Source organism: Rutidosis leptorrhynchoides, chromosome 9, assembly GCF_046630445.1.
Source record: "Rutidosis leptorrhynchoides isolate AG116_Rl617_1_P2 chromosome 9, CSIRO_AGI_Rlap_v1, whole genome shotgun sequence".
NCBI lineage: Eukaryota > Viridiplantae > Streptophyta > Magnoliopsida > Asterales > Asteraceae > Rutidosis > Rutidosis leptorrhynchoides.
In genome coordinates this window covers 295,882,336-295,906,683 of record NC_092341.1, presented here as the reverse complement: position 1 = coordinate 295,906,683, position 24,348 = coordinate 295,882,336, and the positions used below count along the sequence as shown (strand labels likewise).

Sequence of the window (24,348 nt, the reverse complement as noted above, 5' to 3'; positions counted from 1 at the left end):
CGTTGCGAAGAGGTTATCACCAGAAGAGGAAAGTTTGGTGAAGTCATTGTCAAAAACGTCTAAAGAAATTTTGTCAACGGAAGAGATAAGCAAAGATTTCCCGCCACCAAAGCTGATGCAGCCACGTTTCGCTGTAGATGAAAGTAAATGGTGTATTTTTCACGAAGATAAAGGTCACGATGTTGACGACTGCAGGGTACTAAAGAAGGTGATAGTTGAACGGCTGAAACTGGGGGAACTTGACCATCTAAAACCGTCACGTGTCAAAGTCCCCGGGATGAAAAAATTTGCCTGGCAACGGGGAAATAAAAAAGCTCCAAAAAAGCACATCCACATGATTCAAATGTGGCACGCGGGTCACGTTCGAAAGGCGGAATTTTTGGAGGAATGGGAATGCGCCCCTATCATGTTTCCTGTCTTCTGGAGAATTTTTCCGACCGACCTACCCGTGACGATAACCGCAACGGTAGGATGATGCAAGGTCTCCAGAATCTATGTAGATACAGGAAGTGCCGTTGATGTCTTGTACGAACATTACTTCTTATAACTACCACAAGACGTGCAGGATAGGTTAAAGCCTCCATGAAAGGTCCGCGACTAATCCTCCCGGACGTAGTCTTCAACAGTTGATTCCATTGCGTTGGTCGACTCCAAATAATAACTTTAATATGAGCAAATGCACAGCGGAAGACCTAATTCGTACCTGAGAATAACATGCTTTAAAATGTCAACGTAAAGTTGGTGAGATATATAGGTTTGATGCTAGCAGCGTTATAACTATGGACCACAAGATTTCATATGTAAAAATATAATACACTCGCAAGTGTATAAATATCATTCTGCTTATGTTGAGGCCTCAGTAACCAACCTTAACAATAATATAATAAGTCATCTTCGCAAAAATGGATATGTACACTCGCAAGTGTATAAATAATCCTCGAAGTACTAAACATCCGCCCACTAGTTCTTATGTTTAGTGCAGCCTACTGGATGGGGGTGTTAAACCCGATAGATCTATCTTTAGGATTCGCGCTTACATGCTGTTATAACATATAACTAAATTACCTAGCACATCAATCCGCAGAATATCATTTTTAATCACTTGTGTCCATAACGTAAATCATTTATAAAAACAGCGCATGTATTCTCAGCCCAAAATATTTAAAGTTTAAAAGGGACTATATACTCACCATACTGTATTTTGTAGTAAAAATACATATAACATCATTTAACATGTGCAAGGTTGGCCTTCGATTCACGAACCTATATCATTATTATATTTATCAATAATCATAATCGTGATCGAATAAGTTTATATATATAACTTATTAATCATATCATTTTTACGTTAATAATATTTTTAGGTTTCATATAAAAATACTTTGTTATGTGGTAGGTGTCAAATATATTTATGTATATATATATTTCATTTGTTTAAAACCTTAGTTTTAATTATATTAAATTAATATTAGTAAAGATAACAATGATGATACTTATAATAATGATAATACTATTAATAAAATTAATGATAATATTATTAATAATAATAATATTAATAAAATCATATCTAGTGATAATAATAATAATGATGATAAAAATAATAATAATGATACTTTTAATTAAAATAATAATTTTAATTATAATGATAACTTTAATAGTTATGTTATTTTTAATAATAATACTTGTAATAATAATAATAATTAATATTAACAATAAATGATAATAATAATAATAATAATAATCGTTATAATAATGACTAATATTAATAAGGTTAATAAAACTAAAAGTAATGTGTATACCCTTTCAAAAGATTATCCTAAAAAGAATTGTGCCTTATGAGACTCGAACCCATGACCTCTCAAACACCTGAACCACTTCTTAACCAACCATCTGATTCTCCATTTCCGAAATTTAACATACACGAATTTATTTATCCCTTATGTTCGGTTTTTCGGCCCAACAACAAAATCTTACATGGCCCAACTGAATTACGGCCCAAACAACCTAATTATTGTGAATTCGATCCAACCCAGTTAAACACAAAAAAAATCAATCAGGTATACAGCTGGAGTCCATCGTATATCAATCATTGATTTTTTTTTTAAACATTATCATCAATCAATTAAATCACATAGCATCATGATATTTATTCATCTTCTTCACTGTAAGCCATCACCGATACTTATATCATCATTATCCTTCAAAATCTCCTCATCGTCATCATCAAAATAGAAATAGGAAACGAGTAACAGATTTGTTGCAGCAGGTGGTGCTCGATCTAAACAGCAACGGATGTAACAATCGGTGTTCAAACAGCTTTAGGAACGTTCGAGTAAAAATAGTAACTTCGATGAGTTGCAATAGAGAGAGAAAGGAGAGAGATAAGATAGAGAGTGGGTTTGTACAAGTGGTGATAATCGGTGGAGGAGAAAGAGTAGTTTGATGATGGTTTACGGTGGTTGTGAGCTTGGTGACGATTACGGTGATGGTGTGAGGTTGTGGGTGAGGGTTTCGGTTACAAGCATTAAGAGAGCGAGAGAGAAAGGATGGACGAGAGAGAGGGAAAAGAGAAGAAAGGTGACGATGGTTTCATGTTTGTGTTATTTCAGGAACAAGTTTCGATGGTTTTGGTTTTTGATGGTTGGCCGAATAGTGACAACACAACACCACTTGTAGCAGCCTGTAACCCTAACTCGAAGTAGCAGTAGCATCGGATAGCATGGTAGTTTAAATGAGTTTGGTGTGGTGACGGTTTGGTTATTGAAAGAAAAACAAAAATTAAAAAGTCGAGCAAATGATTGTTTGATGGGTTGGTTTTGGGTAGTTACCGACTATTATCAGTTTGATATAGGTGTAGTGACCCTATTCCTTGTTCGACCTCCAGCAGCAAATAACCAAGGTGATCAAAAGATAACCGTGACAGTAAGCACTCTTTCTTTATCACTGATCTTGTTCTCGAATTTGTAAAACAAAAGTAAACGGTTACAGCAAGGCTGCATTAATCGTGGTGGGTTTTGGGTTTGTGGGTCTTGCAGTTTTGAATGTTGTTTAATCGAAGGAATAGAAATAGAAATAAACAAATAAACAGTTGCTGCAGCGGTAAAGGGTACGGTTGTGGTGTTAGTTTAGTCATGGTGGTGATCAGGAAGAAAAAATTAGGAATTGAAGAATAGTGATGGCTTAATGAATGTGTAAGGACGTATGTATATGCATATCATATATAGTCAGAGAGAGAGAGATATATAGAGATGGTGATTTGTAGTAGGTGATATAGTTTTGTCTGAATACATGATTTAACAGTAAATATTGATCCTAATTGATTTGAGAAGTGGACGTACAATAAAGATTAAACAAAAAGGACAAAAATCGAAATCATGAGAAATAAAATAAAAAAAAATAGGTAGGGATGTTCAACTAAATTAACATTAATAATTACCAATTATATCAAATAATAAATATAATTATATCAATTTTAATAACATTAATAATAATGATAATAACAATAAAAATGATAATAATAATAATAATATAAGTAATACTAATAATAATTTGTATTACTTTTATAATAAAAAGAATAATTATTTTTAATGATAATGGTAATAATAATAATCAAAGTAATAAATAAAATCATAATAACTAAAATTATAATTTCCACTAATTATAATAATAATGATATCAATAATGATAATAATAATAATAATAATAATAATATAACACATCAAATTTCATATCTTATATATTATATTTATATATATATACATTTATTTACATATTTATTTACACACAACTGTTCGTGAATCGTCAGACATGGTCAAAGGGTAACTAATTATCCGAATATAGATTTCAAACTTTCTAGACTCAACATTACAGGTTTTGCTTATCGTGTCGGAAACATATAAAGATTAAGGTTTAAATTTGGTCGGAAATTTCCGGGTTGTTACAGTACCCACCCGTTAAAGAAATTTCGTCCCCGAAATTTGGTAGAGGTGGTCATAAATAACAATAGGAATGTTTTCATGACGAATATGAGGTGATAATGGAGTTTTTATCATTAGTGAGAGATATAGATAAAACGTTTCGATCATGTGAAGCGTACGAGTGATGTTTATCATAAAAGAGTGAAATGAGTAAGTATGGATTTGTTCTAACCGATGACGTGGTTATGATTGATTTCCGAGATTTAAGGAATTTAAAGAAAATCTTACGTAATAAGATTTAGTTTTTCGGCGATTTAAGAAATAGTATCTCCTTTGATTAAATGCGGCAAATCTGTTTTGATTTCTCTGTCGGTTATTTCTCTATAAAACTACCCCCTTCGTTTCCTTATTTCCATATCCGACATCTTCTACTCTTTCTCCTTAACTCACACTTTAAAATATGCTTCATTCAATTCTGATTCTTGATTTACTCCTAATTTTCACATCTGTCATTCTTCTCTTTTATCTTCCACCAGAGGATTTTATTTACTTCTACTATTATCTTAGGGTTATAGTGTTTTTAATCTTCCCGTGCCTTTTCGTGGCAATACGTATTGATATGCATGGTTTGTAGTTTCGGGTTTGTTATCGGGTTTTATATCTTCCCTTATACTTCGATGTCCCTACGTCTGTCTTCCATAATCATTGTCATTCACAGCTAATACTTTCTCCTATTTGCTGTGATTTATACTCCAATTTCTATTTTGGATTTTTGTCCTTTCGTTTTCTTTTTCCCGTCCTCGAGCCAAGCGAGTAATGGTCTGGAATTCGTAAGTATGAAATTTGGAATGAACATAACTAATACTCTTAGAAAGAAATGGTAATGGCACGATTTTGATTGGTCAAATTACCAGAATATTTCGGAAAAATAGAACTATCAAGATGATATGTTCTTGATATGTTTGGAGATTGAATAGAGTGTAAGAGCCGTGTAACATGGCACATGATGATGGTACTGTGAATCATCACATTCCATTAGAAACTTAACATGACTTACTGTAATATAATGACGTTGATCAAGTGTCATTATATTATATTAATTCATGCATCAGTTTCCAACACTACTTCAAAACATTCATATTATAAACTTGAAGGTTTCAGAATTTAGAAACTAACACAGTTTCTTTTATGTTGTAACGCAGATGTTACAGAAGGATAAATGATCTCAGATAAGAATGCTTATGAAAATATCTTCAGAAATATTGAGGATATTTATAATGAAAGGCACAATGATATCTTAGATTTTCTATCATTGATAGATGATGAGGAAGATTTGTCTGTGAAGGTTTAGAATGAGAATTAAGGTGTTTGCCGACGATCTTAGCGGACACTGAATCATTTGGATCCTTTGAAGTCAGGTTTAGTTTTCATAATTTGTCCACAGTCTCCTTCATACTTTGCTCAATCCATTTTCCAGTTCCAACCCTTCTCTTTTTCTGAACTTTACCGAACACACTGTACTTTATCATCAAACTTTTGACTGTTAAAGTAGTTTACAGTTTTTGCTGCTTCATCAGCATTCCAAGAACAAGTTCGTAATTCTGGGTGTTTTTCAGAAACTTCACATTCGGAATATAAAATTCTTAGGGGTAAACGTTATAGGTATGACGGGAGAAGTTTTGCGAGATTTTCAAAATACTGATTGTGGACTCCACCAAAAGGGATAACGAACTGCTGGTACATTTGCTGATGATGTCGTGGAATATAAAAGGTTCCCCGGTAATGATGGCGAAAGGACAACGCATATATGTCGAGGTTATAATAAGACTAGTCTTGTTGAGAAATCGAGGTCAACTTGCTGGAGCTGTGACAAAATTAAGTACTTTGAAGAAGAATCGTAAGGTTGTTTTTGCTAATAAATGATAAAGGATTCAACACGGGTACGTATGAAAATTATGAATTTTGGTTCGAGAGTTTTTCAGGTGCATAAATCTTTTCTTCCGTAGATGAAGTGCGGTTGGTTCAATTTCTCGGTTGAGGTGTTTTCAAGAATCACAAAAAGATTTGAACGCGGATTGTAATTGTCGAGATACAAATGAGGTTTAAGATGAAATCAAGTGGCAAACTTGAAGAATTGTTTAGTTTCATATGTTATAATCCATATTTTAATTCATTTTAATTGTCCAAAGTCAGCAGTCCCATAATCCAATTGTCCAATCGTCCAATATATTCATATATAAATTAATATATAATATTCGAATTAATTAATACGTATCGTGACCCGTGTACCGATCTCAGTGTCGATCACAACTCAAAGTATATATATTATTTGAGAATCAACCTCAACCCTGTATAGCTAACTCCCGCATTACTGCATATAGAGTGTCTATGGTTATTCCAAATAATATATACAGATGCGTCGATATGATATGTCAAAACCTTGTATACGTGTCCCGATATTTAAAGGGCGTAAAATAAATAACAGAAATTAAATGACGATAAATTAAATGCGTAAAGTAAATAACAGAAATTAAATGTCGATAAATAAAATTGCGATAATTAAATTGCGATAAATAAAATGTAATCAGTTAGCTAGGAACAGTTAGCTGGAACAGTTAGCGTAGATTCTTAACAAAATTTCAATTAGTTAATTCGTTTGTTTCTAACAAATTTTATTTTGTCCAATGTTTTCTTCATTATGCCACTTGTTGGATTCTGATAGGTCAAAATCCAAATATGAAATTGAACGAAAATGGATTCTGTGGTGAACGGATACGTATATCTATGGATACAAGTAGGATAGTGACTGACTGTTGAATCAGAGTCGAAGAATGTACCGTGTAGCTGATTAATGTGAAATCTAAATATTCCTCGGGCATTACCTACCCGTTAAAATATTTTCACCATTAACAGTTTGTACAAAAGAATTTTAATTACAATCTTTATGAAAATATACTTGCATATATATTTTCTTCAGATGTAATCATGGATTTAATGAGTCAATAAGATATTAAACTCATTTGATTTACCGTTAATACTAGATTACATAATCTCTAAAACTTTAGAAATTACATAATCGCCATGTCGAGCGAAGATAATCGATGTAGAATGATTCGTAGAACGATGATTATACTCGAGGTGCAGAATGAGATGGTGAGGCATGGATTGTTGAAACTTGGGTTATTGGTGGTACTGGTACCGTTGGTGCTGAAGCTGGTGATGTTACTGGTGTTTGTAACCTCCGCACCAGATTTTTCAAAGCCATTACTCGAGCACGTAGTTCGTTAACTTCTTATATTATATCGAGATGATTGACGATTGAAACGAGCGGGTGAGTAAGATTCAAATATAGGATAATATATAATCGTGACGGAATATTCTAGAAATGAGAGGGTAAATGGTTTCTCGAACAGATTTGCCGGTAAGTACTTTCAGGTTCATCACCAGGAGGCAATTTGAGAAGAATCTTTAACGTGAAATGATTTTCGAATATAGAATGATATTCTAACTTCATAGAATATCTATAATAATAAAGAATTTGTAGCCTACAGAGGATCTTACGGCATATGACAAGCAAGTCTACAGATGCGTTAAGATATGAATTATCGGATACGCTAAGATATGAATTTCGTCTATACACTATCGATGCACTAAATGCAGTAAGACGTGTCTAGACTTAAGAATGATAAGCAGGCAATTCCCTAAGGATGATAAGCAGATAGTTTCCGACTAGAAATGATAAGCAAAACTTTTTGACAGGTAGACACGGTCAAAGTCCAGACTCACTAATGTATCCTAACAACTACCAGTTAGACACACTAATGCAAGGCCTGGTTCGCTAAGACCAACGCTCTGATACCAACTGAAAGGTCCGCGACTAATCCTCCCGGACGTAGTCTTCAACAGTTGATTCCATTGCGTTGGTCGACTCCAAATAATAACTTTAATATGAGCAAATGCACAGCGGAAGACCTAATTCGTACCTGAGAATAACATGCTTTAAAATGTCAACGTAAAGTTGGTGAGATATATAGGTTTGATGCTAGCAGCGTTATAACTATGGACCACAAGATTTCATATGTAAAAATATAATACACTCGCAAGTGTATAAATATCATTCTGCTTATGTTGAGGCCTCAGTAACCAACCTTAACAATAATATAATAAGTCATCTTCGCAAAAATGGATATGTACACTCGCAAGTGTATAAATAATCCTCGAAGTACTAAACATCCGCCCACTAGTTCTTATGTTTAGTGCAGCCTACTGGATGGGGGTGTTAAACCCGATAGATCTATCTTTAGGATTCGCGCTTACATGCTGTTATAACATATAACTAAATTACCTAGCACATCAATCCGCAGAATATCATTTTTAATCACTTGTGTCCATAACGTAAATCATTTATAAAAACAGCGCATGTATTCTCAGCCCAAAATATTTAAAGTTTAAAAGGGACTATATACTCACCATACTGTATTTTGTAGTAAAAATACATATAACATCATTTAACATGTGCAAGGTTGGCCTTCGATTCACGAACCTATATCATTATTATATTTATCAATAATCATAATCGTGATCGAATAAGTTTATATATATAACTTATTAATCATATCATTTTTACGTTAATAATATTTTTAGGTTTCATATAAAAATACTTTGTTATGTGGTAGGTGTCAAATATATTTATGTATATATATATTTCATTTGTTTAAAACCTTAGTTTTAATTATATTAAATTAATATTAGTAAAGATAACAATGATGATACTTATAATAATGATAATACTATTAATAAATTTAATGATAATATTATTAATAATAATAATATTAATAAAATCATATCTAGTGATAATAATAATAATGATGATAAAAATAATAATAATGATACTTTTAATTAAAATAATAATTTTAATTATAATGATAACTTTAATAGTTATGTTATTTTTAATAATAATACTTGTAATAATAATAATAATTAATATTAACAATAAATGATAATAATAATAATAATAATAATCGTTATAATAATGACTAATATTAATAAGGTTAATAAAACTAAAAGTAATGTGTATACCCTTTCAAAAGATTATCCTAAAAAGAATTGTGCCTTATGAGACTCGAACCCATGACCTCTCAAACACCTGAACCACTTCTTAACCAACCATCTGATTCTCCATTTCCGAAATTTAACATACACGAATTTATTTATCCCTTATGTTCGGTTTTTCGGCCCAACAACAAAATCTTACATGGCCCAACTGAATTACGGCCCAAACAACCTAATTATTGTGAATTCGATCCAACCCAGTTAAACACAAAAAAAAATCAATCAGGTATACAGCTGGAGTCCATCGTATATCAATCATTGATTTTTTTTTAAACATTATCATCAATCAATTAAATCACATAGCATCATGATATTTATTCATCTTCTTCACTGTAAGCCATCACCGATACTTATATCATCATTATCCTTCAAAATCTCCTCATCGTCATCATCAAAATAGAAATAGGAAACGAGTAACAGATTTGTTGCAGCAGGTGGTGCTCGATCTAAACAGCAACGGATGTAACAATCGTTGTTCAAACAGCTTTAGGAACGTTCGAGTAAAAATAGTAACTTCGATGAGTTGCAATAGAGAGAGAAAGGAGAGAGATAAGATAGAGAGTGGGTTTGTACAAGTGGTGATAATCGGTGGAGGAGAAAGAGTAGTTTGATGATGGTTTACGGTGGTTGTGAGCTTGGTGACGATTACGGTGATGGTGTGAGGTTGTGGGTGAGGGTTTCGGTTACAAGCATTAAGAGAGCGAGAGAGAAAGGATGGACGAGAGAGAGGGAAAAGAGAAGAAAGGTGACGATGGTTTCATGTTTGTGTTATTTCAGGAACAAGTTTCGATGGTTTTGGTTTTTGATGGTTGGCCGAATAGTGACAACACAACACCACTTGTAGCAGCCTGTAACCCTAACTCGAAGTAGCAGTAGCATCGGATAGCATGGTAGTTTAAATGAGTTTGGTGTGGTGACGATTTGGTTATTGAAAGAAAAACAAAAATTAAAAAGTCGAGCAAATGATTGTTTGATGGGTTGGTTTTGGGTAGTTACCGACTATTATCAGTTTGATATAGGTGTAGTGACCCTATTCCTTGTTCGACCTCCAGCAGCAAATAACCAAGGTGATCAAAAGATAACCGTGACAGTAAGCACTCTTTCTTTATCACTGATCTTGTTCTCGAATTTGTAAAACAAAAGTAAACGGTTACAGCAAGGCTGCATTAATCGTGGTGGGTTTTGGGTTTGTGGGTCTTGCAGTTTTGAATGTTGTTTAATCGAAGGAATAGAAATAGAAATAAACAAATAAACAGTTGCTGCAGCGGTAAAGGGTACGGTTGTGGTGTTAGTTTAGTCATGGTGGTGATCAGGAAGAAAAAATTAGGAATTGAAGAATAGTGATGGCTTAATGAATGTGTAAGGACGTATGTATATGCATATCATATATAGTCAGAGAGAGAGAGATATATAGAGATGGTGATTTGTAGTAGGTGATATAGTTTTGTCTGAATACATGATTTAACAGTAAATATTGATCCTAATTGATTTGAGAAGTGGACGTACAATAAAGATTAAACAAAAAGGACAAAAATCGAAATCATGAGAAATAAAATAAAAAAAAATAGGTAGGGATGTTCAACTAAATTAACATTAATAATTACCAATTATATCAAATAATAAATATAATTATATCAATTTTAATAACATTAATAATAATGATAATAACAATAAAAATGATAATAATAATAATAATATAAGTAATACTAATAATAATTTGTATTACTTTTATAATAAAAAGAATAATTATTTTTAATGATAATGGTAATAATAATAATCAAAGTAATAAATAAAATCATAATAACTAAAATTATAATTTCCACTAATTATAATAATAATGATATCAATAATGATAATAATAATAATAATAATAATATAACACATCAAATTTCATATCTTATATATTATATTTATATATATATACATTTATTTACATATTTATTTACACACAACTGTTCGTGAATCGTCAGACATGGTCAAAGGGTAACTAATTATCCGAATATAGATTTCAAACTTTCTAGACTCAACATTACAGGTTTTGCTTATCGTGTCGGAAACATATAAAGATTAAGGTTTAAATTTGGTCGGAAATTTCCGGGTTGTTACACTCCACTTCATCCCGTCACTGGATTCACAGGTGAAACTACTTGGCCTCTGGACCGAGTAAGTATTGACGTTACGTTGGAGGAAAATGAGAAGCGACGAATAGTGGCTTTAAATTTCGTGGTCGTTAGAAGTCAGTCGAAGTATAACATTATTATGGGACGGGAAGCGTTATGCGAATTCGGGGCGATAGTTTCCACTGTGCACGGAATGATGAAATTCCCGACCCCGTTAGGCGTCGCAACTGTTTTCTCCGAGCGGATCCCGGTTGTAGGCCAGGTCGAACAGCCGCTACAACAGGCAGTGCCAATTGAGCATGGGGGAAGCGTCATCATCAACCATTCCTTTCCTGAGAAAGCGATACAGATTGGGCACACACTCACGGACGCGACAAAAAGTGCGTTATGTGAACTTTTGGTAAATAACACTGACGTGTTTGCGTGGCAGGAGTCGGACATGACGGGAGTACCTTGTACCGTCACAAAACATCGTTTAAATTCCAACCCAAGCCTGACTCCGCTACGGCAAAAGAAACGAGGCATGGCCCGGGAACGTAGCGCCTTCCTAATAGGTGAAGTGGAAAAGTTGGTACAAGCAGATATACTACGAGAAGTTAAATACCAAACATGGGTTGCTAATCCGGTGCTGGTTAAAAAGGCGAACGGCTCGTGGCGGATGTGTGTTGACTTCAAAGACATCAATAAGGCTTGCCCCAAGGACAATTATCCGTTACTAGAGATAGACTGGAAGGTAGAGTCGTTGGCTGGTTTTCGTTTCAAATGTTTCCTTGATGCTTATAAAGGCTATCACCATATTCAAATGGCAGAGCGCGACGAAGACAAAACCGCGTTCCACACAGATCAAGGCATTTTTTGTTACAAAAAGATGCCGTTTGGTTTGAAAAATGCCGGCGCAACGTACTAACGGGTCATCAACGCTGCGTTCAAAGAACAGATCGGTCGAAACGTGGAAGCGTACGTCGATGATATAGTCATCAAAAGTCACACCGAAATGGACCTTTTGAAAGTCATTCAGGAAACGTTCAACTCACTACGAAAAATCAACATGAAGCTGAATCCGGAGAAGTGTAGTTTTGGATTCGAGGAGGGAAAGTTCTTGGGGCACGTTGTCACGACGCGCGGTATCCGAGCAAATCCAAAGAAGATTCAAGCTATTGATGAGATGGCAGCACCGCGAACGAGAAAGGAGGTGCAAAGTCTGAACGGAAAGTTGGCAGCGTTGTCCAGATTCCTGTCAAAGGCGGCAGAAAGGTCACTTCCCTTCTTCAAAGTGTTGAAGGAAAACGTGGGACGGAATTTCGATTGGACTCCTGAAGCGGATCACGCTTTCCAGGAAATGAAGGCCTTTATTAGGACATTGCCGACATTGACGGCACCGGTACCTGGTAAAATAACCGTTCCGTGATTATTTTTTACGAATCTATAAATCTTGTGATACTAACATGTCAAGCTTCCAGGGGAAACTTTGACAATTTATCTGGCAGCAGGAGCCGAGGCCATCAGCTCGGTGCTCGTCGCGGAACGTGGTGGCACGCAGATGCCAGTTTATTTTGTGAGCAAAGTGCTACAACAAGGCGAAGTTAATTATAAGCCGATCGAGAAGCTTATTTTCGCGTTAGTCCACACCGCAAGACGGTTGAGACGGTACTTTCAAGCACACCTAATGCTGGTGCTAACTGATTCACCTATTAAACAGGTACGGTATGGCGATTGAGACCGGAACACGTCGGAGGAAATTTATTCTAACAGGTTTTTCATGCAGGTGTTGAGCAAACCGGAAGTTTCTGGCAGGCTAGCTAAGTGGGCAATCAAATTGGGAGAACATGAAATCCGTTGCGCCCCCCGTACCACTGTCAAGGGCCAGATCATGGCAGATTTTATGGTTGAATTTATATGCGCCGCGCCACCAGTGCTGGTTGTCGAAGAAGTACCAAATACCGTCACGTGGGAACTATTTACTGACGGGGCTTCAAGTTCTGACGGAGCAGGTGCAGGTCTAATTTTAATTGGCCTGAACGGTGAGGAACATACCTACGCATTGCGTTTTGAGTTCCCCGCCTCCAATAACGAAGCGGAATATGAGGCATTGCTGTCTGGTTTAAGAGTGGCTGAGAAGATGGGAATTAAAAACCTAAATGTGTCGGTCGATTCCCAACTTGTGGTGAATAAGATGAACAGGATGTTTGAAGCTAGAGATCCAGCCATGCAAAATTATTTGAGGTTGGCGGAAGAAATGGCCAACAAATTCGAGCTTTTCTCAATAACGCAAGTGCCGTGATCCTTGAATAAAAAAGCCGACGCGCTCAGCAAGCTCGTGTCAAGTGTGTTCAGCCACATCGCCAAGGATGTTTGGGTGGAGGTCCTTAGTCAAAACTCCTCTGACGTGGTACAGGTATCGACTCGCTTCGATAACAAATACGCTATACGCATAATCTACTTAAAACGCAACGTACACTTATGTACTGATTTTCTTGCATAATAATGTTTCAGGAAGTGGCCCCCGTAGAGGAGGTCAAGACATGGATGAGTCCCATCATTACGTATCTTAAGACCGGGGCGCTGCCAGTCAACGGGGCAACGATACGTAAGTTTCGTATGAAAGCTCCTTTGTACATGTTAAGGGATGAAGTTCTGTTTAAGAAATTCTTCACGGCACCACTTTTAAGGTGTGTCGGTCCAAGCGAGGCGGAAACAATTGTAAGGGAGGTAAATGAAGGGACTTGTGGCATGCATGCAGGATTTAGGACTGTTGTGGGAAAGATAATGTGGCTAGGGTATTTTTGGCCATCTATGTACCGTGACACGAAAGAAATCATCAAGGCTTGTGCTTCATGTCAAAGTCACGCTCCACAAATTCACATGCCGGCGCATGAGCTAATTCTCGTCACGTCTGCTTGGCCCTTTTAGAAGAGGGCAATCGATTTGGTGGGACCCTTCCCGGATGGAAAACACTTGGTAGTTGCAATTGACTTTTTCACCAAATGGGTTGAAGCCAAACCATTGAAAAGCATAACGGGTAAACAGATTGTGAATTTTTTTTAGGAGGAAATCGTGTGCCGTTTCAGAATACCGCACGAAATTGTAAGTGATAACGGCAAACAGTTCGCTCACGATCCGTTTCGGTCATGGTGTGATGGGTTAGATATCAAACAGACTTTCAGCTCCGTTGCCCATCCGCAGGCAAATGGGCAAGTCGAAGTTACCAACAGAGATATCATTGTCGGGATAAGGGCAAGGTTGGACACGGATAGGAAGGGTTGGGCAGATGAACTTCCGCAAGTCTTATGGGCGTTCCAAACCACACCAAAAGGAAGCCATAGAGAAACACCTTTCAGCCTTGTTTATGACACCGAGGCGATGATACCAGCTGAAATTGCTGTCCCAACCTAACGTGTAATGGAATTCAACGATGAGTCCAACGTGGTTAGCTTGAAAGAAAATTTGGACTTGTTGGAGGAAAGGCGTGACATCGCCGCTATCAGGGAAGCGTCAAACAAACAAAAAATTGCTAAGTACTACAACCAACGTGTGAAGGAACGTGCTTTCCGCCCCGGTGATTTTGTGTGGCGTAACAACAACGCCAGTCGGGTCGAGGAAACTGAAAAATTGGGACCCAACTGGGAAGGCCCGTATGTGATTGCAGATGCAATTGGAAACGGGGCGTATAACCTAAAGGCGCACGATGGTAAGTTCGTGCCGCGTACCTGACACGCAACAAACTTAAAGAAGTTCTATGTTTAAGTATTTCAAAATTTTTCATTGTTGGAAACTTTTTTTTTCCGTTTTATCTAAGTTTGTGATTGATCACCACAAATGTAAGCGCGTCGCGCATTAAACTTCTTTGCTCTCCGTTTTAAATCAATGCATTTCTCAATTTTCATTTCTAATGTATTGTGTAACTATTATGGCTGCGCTTCGGTGTTATGAATGTAAGTGCATTCGCAAGTTACTTATGCCATGAACAAAGACATCATCTAATCTTTGGACGGCAATGGCGACGCTAAGCGTATTGGAGGTACGCCTAGCCCTCGGAACGGGATGCCTCCGGATTTCGTATCCGTCGCATTAATCCCAGCATTAAGTAGATGAATGTATTGTCGACAATCAATCAAGTGTAACCTTGACAAACGGTACGTTACCGTGAAGAAGGGACGTGTATATATATATATATATATATAAACAAGTATCACAAGAAATTGATATTTCATTAATTAAATTACAACCATTACATCAGAAACAAAAATGAAAATATAGAATTACAAAAATCCCTACAACTACGGGATCATCTTCTTCACTTTGGCCAAGTCAAGGTCCGGTGTCGACCCAATCTGTTCAATAAACGGCACCTTAATGGCCGCGCAGGCATTGACCGTAGCGTCATGGAGGTCATAGGCGTCCCCATCTCTCGGATCGCCTCCGGAATTGGTTTCGGTATATCAACATGTTCCATCAAAATGGTGTACGCGTCGAAACGCTCCACCTTCTTTGTAGCGTCTACTAAATTCTGAAATGCTTCCTTCAACTCCGGCACCTTGAGAGTCTTGGAAAAAATAGAGGGGATGAGGCTGCAAAGCTCTTGAAAATCGTCCGCTGCCTTTCGATTGGCAGCGGACAACTCTTGGTTCTCGGCGGCGAGGAGATCCTTACTCGCTTTCTCCTCCGCTAACTCTTTATGCGCAGCCTCCAGGTCCTTTAGCGCAGTTTGTTCTTTTTCGGCGCGTAAGGCCATCTCTTTGATAGCCTTTTTGGCCTCCCTTATGAAATGACCCGTTCATATACATTATAAACAATTCACAATAGTTGATTTCATTGCGAGGTACATGACCTCTATATGATACATTTTACAAACATTGCATTCAAGTTTAAAAGAAAATCTTTCTTTACAACCAAAGTTGACGGAATGCATACCATTTCATAATATATCCAACTATAATTGACTTAATAATAATCTTGATGAACTCGACGACTCGAATGCAACGTCTTTTGAAATATGTCATGAATGACTCCAAGTAATATCTCTAATATGAGCAAATGCACAGCGGAAGATTTCTTTCATACCTAATGTATTTTGTAGTAAAAATACATTATGACGACATTGAACAACTAAACAATGCAGGGTTGGCCTCGGATTCACGAACCTTAATGTACCATCCCCAAAAAAAAATAAACTGTCAGAGCCAGGTCTTGAACCCGCAACCTCTCAAACACCCGACACCACATGAAACCAGTTGGGCTGAAGCCCTTTTTCCGGAATATAATACCATTTAATTGATATAACCCGTAATAAATTGTTTCAATTTATCCCTTCCTTCATGAATTCGATTGACCAATGTTCAATCTTCTCCACTCATCAAATTATTCGTTTTATCAAAGATTTTAGGATTACATAAACAACTTTAATATAATGGATTTAATTTTATACAGAAATTAAAAAGGAAAATCCAAAATTAACTCTGAATATCACGATGAACAACTCAACATTCATTTTCGAATTTGGAACTGTTTTGACTTATGATTCCAACATGAAATACCTTTTAAATTGTTTATAGAAACTTTCTGAATGCTCAATTGAACCTAAATCAACATATTGAAATCGAATTTTGTGATGAACACTCGAGTTGACTTTTTCAATTTGAACTTTGACTGCAAAATTCTCCTTTGATTTTATAAATTACGATTTGAAACTGTACAGAAAGATTCACGACATTCTTGAGGTCACTTCTGCATTTTTAGTTTCTAGAAATTGATATGAAAATCGCGTTTTTGAAATATGGAAGCATAACAGGGCAGTCGAAAAATTTTCTGTAAAATTTCATTTGAATTTCATTTGTTTGCTGTAACTATAATTTAATATGAAGTGGAGAGGGTGAATGGTTTACGTTTAACCAGGTAATCACTTGTTTTATACTGATAAAGGTATCGACAGTTTTCTCACAAGAACAGAAGGAGCAATTTAAAAAAATAAAACTGATATGGAGTGATAACTAAATTTGTTTTTATATTGGTGTTTGATTCATGGTTCGTACGATTCTATGATTTGAAGAATCAATTAAACAGATATAAACAAAATGATATGATTCAATGTGAACATGAAACAGAAATTAATTATGCATCTGATTCCCTATATATAAAAGTCTGTTTAACAGTATTTATATATTCTTATTCTTATTATGTCTAAATTTGTATATAAATTTGTATATTTAATACGTATAAGTTTGTATTAATTCTATATGATTCTGCTTTTAATACATACATATATCTATATATAATATAAATTCCAAATTGATTCCTAATATAATCTGTATATATATAAATTGGTATATATGTACATAGATATATCTGTTTTTATATATTTGTACATATATTATTTATATAATATAATTGATCTTAGTAATAAATATAACTATCATAATAATAATACTAATAATAATAATATCAAGTATATAGAAAATAAAGATTTTATAATGGTTTTAATAATAATAATAATATTAATGAATAATTATAATACTAATTATAATAATGCTGATATTATTAATGTTAGTAATATTGATAATGATAATACTTCAACCATTTATATATAACACATTTGCATCTATATATATATATATATATATATATATATATATATATATATATATATATATATATATATATATATATATATATATATATATATATATATAACATTAATAACACTAATATTAGTATTAATATTGAAAGTAATAACAATACTATTAAAATAAATATTTATATGATTGGCTCTAATATGTTGTTAATTAAGTACTACTTATATTATATAATATCATAGTTTAATAATTAATATTTATATATTTTATACATGTTACAATATAGTAGTTATTAATAGAAGTCTTTTATATATATCTATATATTTATTTATATAGATTCATAATAATATTATATATCTATTTACATATATTTATTGTAATAATAATTTAATTATTTTGTTTGTTTTCTTACATTTTTAATTCTAATTGCATAATGTATACTTATTAAATTAAATTATTATATATACACTTATGTATATACACCTATGTATATATATATATATATATATATATATATATATATATATATATATATATATATATATATATTTACATAATTATTCACACATTGGTTCGTGAATCGTCGGGAATGGTCAAAAGTTAATATATATGAATATCGTTCTAAAATTTTCGAGACTCAACATTACAGACTTTGCTTATCGTGTCGGAATCATATAAAGATTTAGTTTAAATTTGGTCGGAAATTTCCGGGTCGTCACACCTTAGGACCTGCTGCTTTGGCAGCGGCTTGCTTAGCCCGCTTCAGCTCCTCCCTAACTTGGACAATCTCAGCATTCAGCTCTTTACCGTCAGCTTTCGCGCGGCGGGCGCGTTGGTCCAGTTCAATGGTCCGCTGCAGCTCGACACGGGTCAGCACCAACCCTTCATAAATGTGATGCACCCTGGCGCGGCAAGCGGCGCTATCGGGCATTTTTCGGACGGCCTCATAAAGCACCGGAGGGCAAATCCGTTGCAGATACTCAAATTGCGACAGAGCATCGCTATGAGACACGTTCCACATAGTCTCCATGTGGCTGAAAGTTGGTTGTTTTCCAAAATCAGGAGAATAAGGCTCCTCCAGAGAGGTGGAATGTTGGCCGGACGCGCCGCCGGAACCGGATACCGTCAGTTTGTCTTTTTCCGACGCCTTTCCTTGGGCATCGGATGAATCTTGAAGATGGACGACGGGGACTCCCATGTGTAACCCTGGAGAAATAACAAACTTGTTTAGTTTCTCCCATTAGGATTCTGGTGAAGTAGCAGGGTTATTATCAGGGTTTTCATAATACCCACCTTTGCTGGAAATCTCCTCAAAAGTTTTCAAGTTGCTTTCTGCAACCTCTCGTGGCGTCTTGTTCTTTTTGTGACCACCAATCGGGACGGTCACTTTTGAGGGAGAGCGGGGGCGTTTCTGTTGTTGTAGTTGTTGTTCCGGTTGAATTGTGAGAACAGCGATGGATATCGGATCCGGATTGGTGACAGGAGTTGAGCCGGTTGTAGGTTGTGTCGTTACCACGTCGCTGGCAGTGTTGGTGGATGAACCAGCAGCAACCTCACCACCCTTCAAAGGATGACCTTCTGGAAGGTTGGCCTTCGGGAATCCTTTGAAGGATACGCCATCAAGATTGGGACGGCGGAGAACTCTGTTGAATTCCATCTCTGCAAAAATTATACAGGGTTAGGAAAACGATACGAAAAGAACACTTAAAAATTTAAAGACGTTACGGCACGAAGAGCATACCCCTTTCGTCGCATAGGATCAATGGCACCCTGTCGTTCCATGGCCAATAATGCTGAACGTTGCAAAGTTTCAGCATCACCTCACCATAAGGACGCATCTCGAGCGTAGCATCCTTACATAAATTAAACAACTCCTGCTCCCCCTGGTTGAGGTCTGGAGTCTTGGAGACGTCAGATGAACGCGTAGAATGCCATTGTGCGAGGTGGGCACGCTCTTCGCCTAACAGGTCGGTATGTGCAAAGAAAAACATGCCCCTCCAGTCGTGGAGGGACGGAGACTTCTTAGTGGTGAAGTTGCACTTTTTCTCGAAAGTGTACCACCCTTTTCCCGACGAAGTAAGCTTGAACGTCGCTCGGAACACGTTCAAACTTGCCGATCTGTTTTGTCCTCTGAAGAACATCTCAAAAATAGTAACACACTGCCACGCATGTGGATGAAGTTGCGAAACGCCAATATGGTAGTGCTCTAATACAGACACTGCAAACGGGCTTAACGGGAAGCGTAAATTGCCTAATGCAACCGCCTTCCAATAGAGGGTAAAATAGTTTTGCGACGGCTCATCAGCACGCTGCCCGGGAATCGCAACCATGGTCGGTACGTCACGCAGTACTGGATACTCATCTATGAATTTCTCCATCTGCTCCGTCATGACGGTTGTATTTTCTGTAGCGACGTTAGCCTTAGACATTTTTTAGAATTTTTTACCTTCGAAAGTAACCGGCACGCTTTTTGAGAAAGCAAATAAGAAATTATTTAAATAATCAGGAGGCGGAGAGAAAGGCGTGAAAATGAAGAGGTAAAAGCGTTGTATTTATAGAGCAAATTTACCGTGAGCTCGATTATTGGGCTTTGATCCTGATCGAACACGTGTCATGTTAAGGCCGATCCACAACCGTTGGATTCGCGGCGTTTCATTGTTACGGCTGTAAAAACAATGATTACTGACGTCATTTCCTAGTAGGACCTACGGGGAACAGGATTTGACGTTTACGGCGTGTCAGTAATGATGACTTTTTTATAATATTTTACTCAATTTAGTTTGGTCACAATCAAAGACATTTCGATTCCAACCAAACTGGGGGGACTTAATGACGTACGTCCCGCCATGGACGTCACGTGCGACGCATGACGTATCTCCCAGCTGGACCCCTGCCTTCAACTTCAGGCTAGATTACTGCTAAGTCAACCTTGTTCTTAAGCCACGATTATTCCTACGCTACGTCACCCGTAGCGTAGCGTTACTCATTTGACTTGGTTCACTCGGATGCTTACCCGTCCGACAAATTAGGAGAACGTGGAGTAGGTAGTGGGGCATGATTAAAGGATTCCAGGAGTGGTAATCGTGGGTTAGTGGGCTAGTGGCGGTTATCCTTGGTAACCGTCATCTTATGCCTATAAATACTACTCATAATCACACATTCAAGGGGATCGCACTTAACACTACTGATCACTCTTCTAAGCTCACCTTGGAGGCTCGGTAAAAGTCAATCACCACAACACCCCTCATACCCATCACGTTAACCGGAGGAATCCCTTCCGAAGGTTAGTCATTTCAATTAATTGCACTCAAGTCAATTTTGGCTTGATCAACATCTCTAGTAAAATGCAACACTAATTTAACAGATTACATAGATTTTATTAACCATGTGTAATTTTTAGGTATTTACAAGTTGTATATTTATCCAAATTGATTAATGATCTCAACTGCAGCAGATGGGCATTTACATTTTAACAGATCACGTACTAATTGGCATGTTATTCTGTTGGAAACTAATTTTCGTTCTACTTTTCATATAGCAAAGGTAATTGGTACTCGGTAATGAATATAGAATCATGTGATGACATAAGGATAGATTTTGTCATGATTCCAAAACCAAAAGGTGTCAAATTGAGCATGATAATGTCATACAACCATCATGACAAACTCACATCAACATTAACCCAACCCAAAAAATAATATTCGCCATCAAATCAATTTTTAGCTTACGGCAAGTGATGTATGCACCTTCAAATTTTAACCATAGGTCATCACATTTTAGGCGTACAACCATAATTTACAATAATGCAATATTCTAAAACACTTTTTTTGACGTACATCATACAATATAATACATAGTAGGGTAAAGAATCATCACCCTTTTTATACTACGTATGATACACCAACAAAATAGATATATAGTTGGGTAGGTCAACAATAACAATATATCCAATATAACTTTAGTAGTATCAATATTAGCTTTATTATGAAGACAACCACATGTACAAATGAAATAATTTTAATTTTTCGCAACATATAAGGTATAAACTATGCTTTAGATCATGAGATGTAACGATTCTATTAACTAAATCATATACAGTAACACACATGTGGTAGTGACATGACTCTTAGCGAGAGGTCATGAGTTCGATTCTCGTGGGGTGCAGTATTGCACACAATTTTGCCCCTTTACCATTGAATTCCACCCAATGGTACATTTCGCACATCGCGTTGCGGCGGCAGTTGATGAAGGGGGTTTTACCGCTCATGCCCTCAGATTAAGCCGGGTTTCCTCCTGGGCAACAGTTGAAGGCGAGTTATGCAACTGCAGGGAGATAAACGCGTGTGTGGTTACCGTACTGCTGTTAAAAAAAATGTAATATACATTCAAAAACAAAACTTAAATAATTGTTTCCTCACCTATATATGTGTGTACCATAACTAGTGGATTTTTAACGACTATAACGTCTCAACAAATATCATTACGTTCTTCCGTAAACTACTTGTATACTCCATTAATTAATATTAATTAATTTTATTTTATATAAATATAAAAATAAATAAATAATATTAATGTAAAGTATCAAATGTTTATGTATATTAAACAATCGTATATATATTTGAGCAATACGTATCGGTGTATATGTACGTATGAATGTATGATTAATGAGTTACACATTATGCTTAAACAACTACGGAGTATTAACAAATTTGCGCGTTAAGAGACTACAGTGCGAGTATAACTTTGTGTATATATATTAAGACAAAATAAATATTAAAAGTTATACAAAAAATTAATAAATAAAAATACTTATACTAACTAATTAGAAGGACAAATCCATGGACCTTCATTACCTTGAAATTGATCACTACCACCAACATTTTCACCGGAATTGAAATTAGAGCCCCCAATGTTTTGAGAATTACTCAATGCCCCCTCATAATCTTCCAACTTTTCATTCTCGTCTATCCATCTTTTATCAGAAGAACTCGGATATCCACTTAAATCATTAGATTGTTGAGAAAGTGTACTTTGTAATAGAGACTGAAAAGATACCATCGAGTTTTGCATATCCATCAAAGTTGAGGGTTGTTTTTGAAACTCATGTAAACTAGAAGGGGGTAAATTGTAACTACTTGTAGTAGTACTAGAATTATTGCCACCCGGATGAGTTGAATTCAAAAATGGTGGCTGCTGTTGTAGTTGTTGAAGTTTCTGTGCCGTCGGCCGGAAAAGATCGAGACGGTTAGAAAAAGCGGCGGTGGTGAATGGTGCGGTGGGGATTCCGGTGAACTCCTGAACCATTTGCCGGAAGTTAGTTGTATCGGTAGTGAGCACGGTGGTTGGTGCTCGCCGGGAAGCTCGTGTACGTTTTTTCGGATTCTTATTTGTTACACCCAGTTGATGGTTATGATCCGATCCATGACCCGTTTTTGTGTTTGTGTCTCTAGAGTTAGGAGGGTTGATATGGTAGGTATTACCCGTATTACTGAATTTTGTGAGGTTGGACCGGTTTGGGTGGACCGGACCGGTCCAGAGTGAATCGGGATCTTGGAACTGGTTGGGGTTAAAGAAGGTGGTATTGATGGATGGTGGTTGTAAGATGTGGTTGTGTAAATTGGCGGAAGGATTAAATAAGAAAGAAGAAGTCGATTGAGTTGTTGTTCTTGAATCGTATTCTTCAATATCGGGGGTGGCGCCTGTGCCGCCACCCCCGCCGGCGGCGCCGCTTGATGACTGAAAGCTGCCGCTATTGCTAGATTCCATGGTGGTGGTGGTGGGAGCAAGGTGATGGGAGGAAAAAGAAAGGAATTGAAGTGAAAGAGAAAAATTAAAAGTGGGAAGGTTTTTATTATCTTGGATTTCTAATTTCTAATGGCTAATAGTGATTCCAAATCAATATTTGTATTTATGCATTGTTTATAATTTAGGTTATAGAGAAAACTAGTTGTGGAGCCCTCGCTTCGCGGCGGGAGCTCCGTTTTGAATACGAGTTTAAAAAAAAGTCTTGATCTATTTTGTAAAAAAGAATTTTTTTAGACATAACATTGAAGGGTTGTTCCTTTTATGAAAGTTGCTTCTTTTAGCGTTTCGGTTTTATTTTAAAAAAAAAAAAGTTAGTAAAGTGGGGGCTCGATTTGTATTTTAATAAAAGTTAGTGGGTTAAGTTTGTGAAATTTGAAAAAACGTTACGTATAAAGTGGGGGTTCGATTTGTATTTTAATAAAAGTTAGGGGTTAAGTTTGTGAAAATTGAATATTAGTAAAAAAAAAATTAGTAAAGTGGGGGTTCGATTTGTATTTTAATAAAAGTTAGGGGGTTAAGCTTGTGAAATTTGGGGAAAAATATACGTATAAAGTGGAGGGGTTCGATTTGTATTTTAATGAAAGTTAGGTGGTTAAGTTTTTCAAAAGTGAAAAAATGAATATGACTATTCACTTCCACTTTACCTTTTAGATATATACTAGTTGTGGAGCCCTCGCTTCGCGCCGGGGGCTCCATTTTGAATGCGAGTTAAAAAAAAAAAATCTTGATCTATTTTGTAAAAAAGAATTTTTTTCGACATAACATTGAAGGGTTGTTCCTTTTGTGAAAGTTGCTTCTTTTAGCGTTCGGGTTTTATTTAAAAAA

General features: G+C 36.0%; 1 protein-coding gene across 3 annotated transcripts; it reads right to left on the bottom strand.

The window, feature by feature from the left end:
* Nucleotides 1-21,678: 21,678 nt before the first annotated feature.
* On the bottom strand, nt 21,679-23,611 carry LOC139866966 (uncharacterized). 3 transcript variants are annotated; one of them, XM_071855270.1, is made up of 2 exons: nt 22,572-23,611; nt 21,679-22,078 (listed from the first exon to the last, which is right to left on the bottom strand). In XM_071855270.1, exons 1-2 carry the CDS (start codon nt 23,482-23,484, stop codon nt 22,068-22,070), a joined length of 924 nt encoding a protein of 307 aa, XP_071711371.1. In that variant the 5' UTR covers nt 23,485-23,611; the 3' UTR covers nt 21,679-22,067. The 3 variants fall into 3 exon arrangements, with proteins under 3 accessions (XP_071711371.1, XP_071711374.1, XP_071711373.1); XM_071855273.1 differs by having other exon boundaries at nt 21,679-22,075; XM_071855272.1 differs by having other exon boundaries at nt 21,679-22,041; nt 22,572-23,610.
* Between the last annotated feature and the right edge of the window lie 737 nt (nt 23,612-24,348).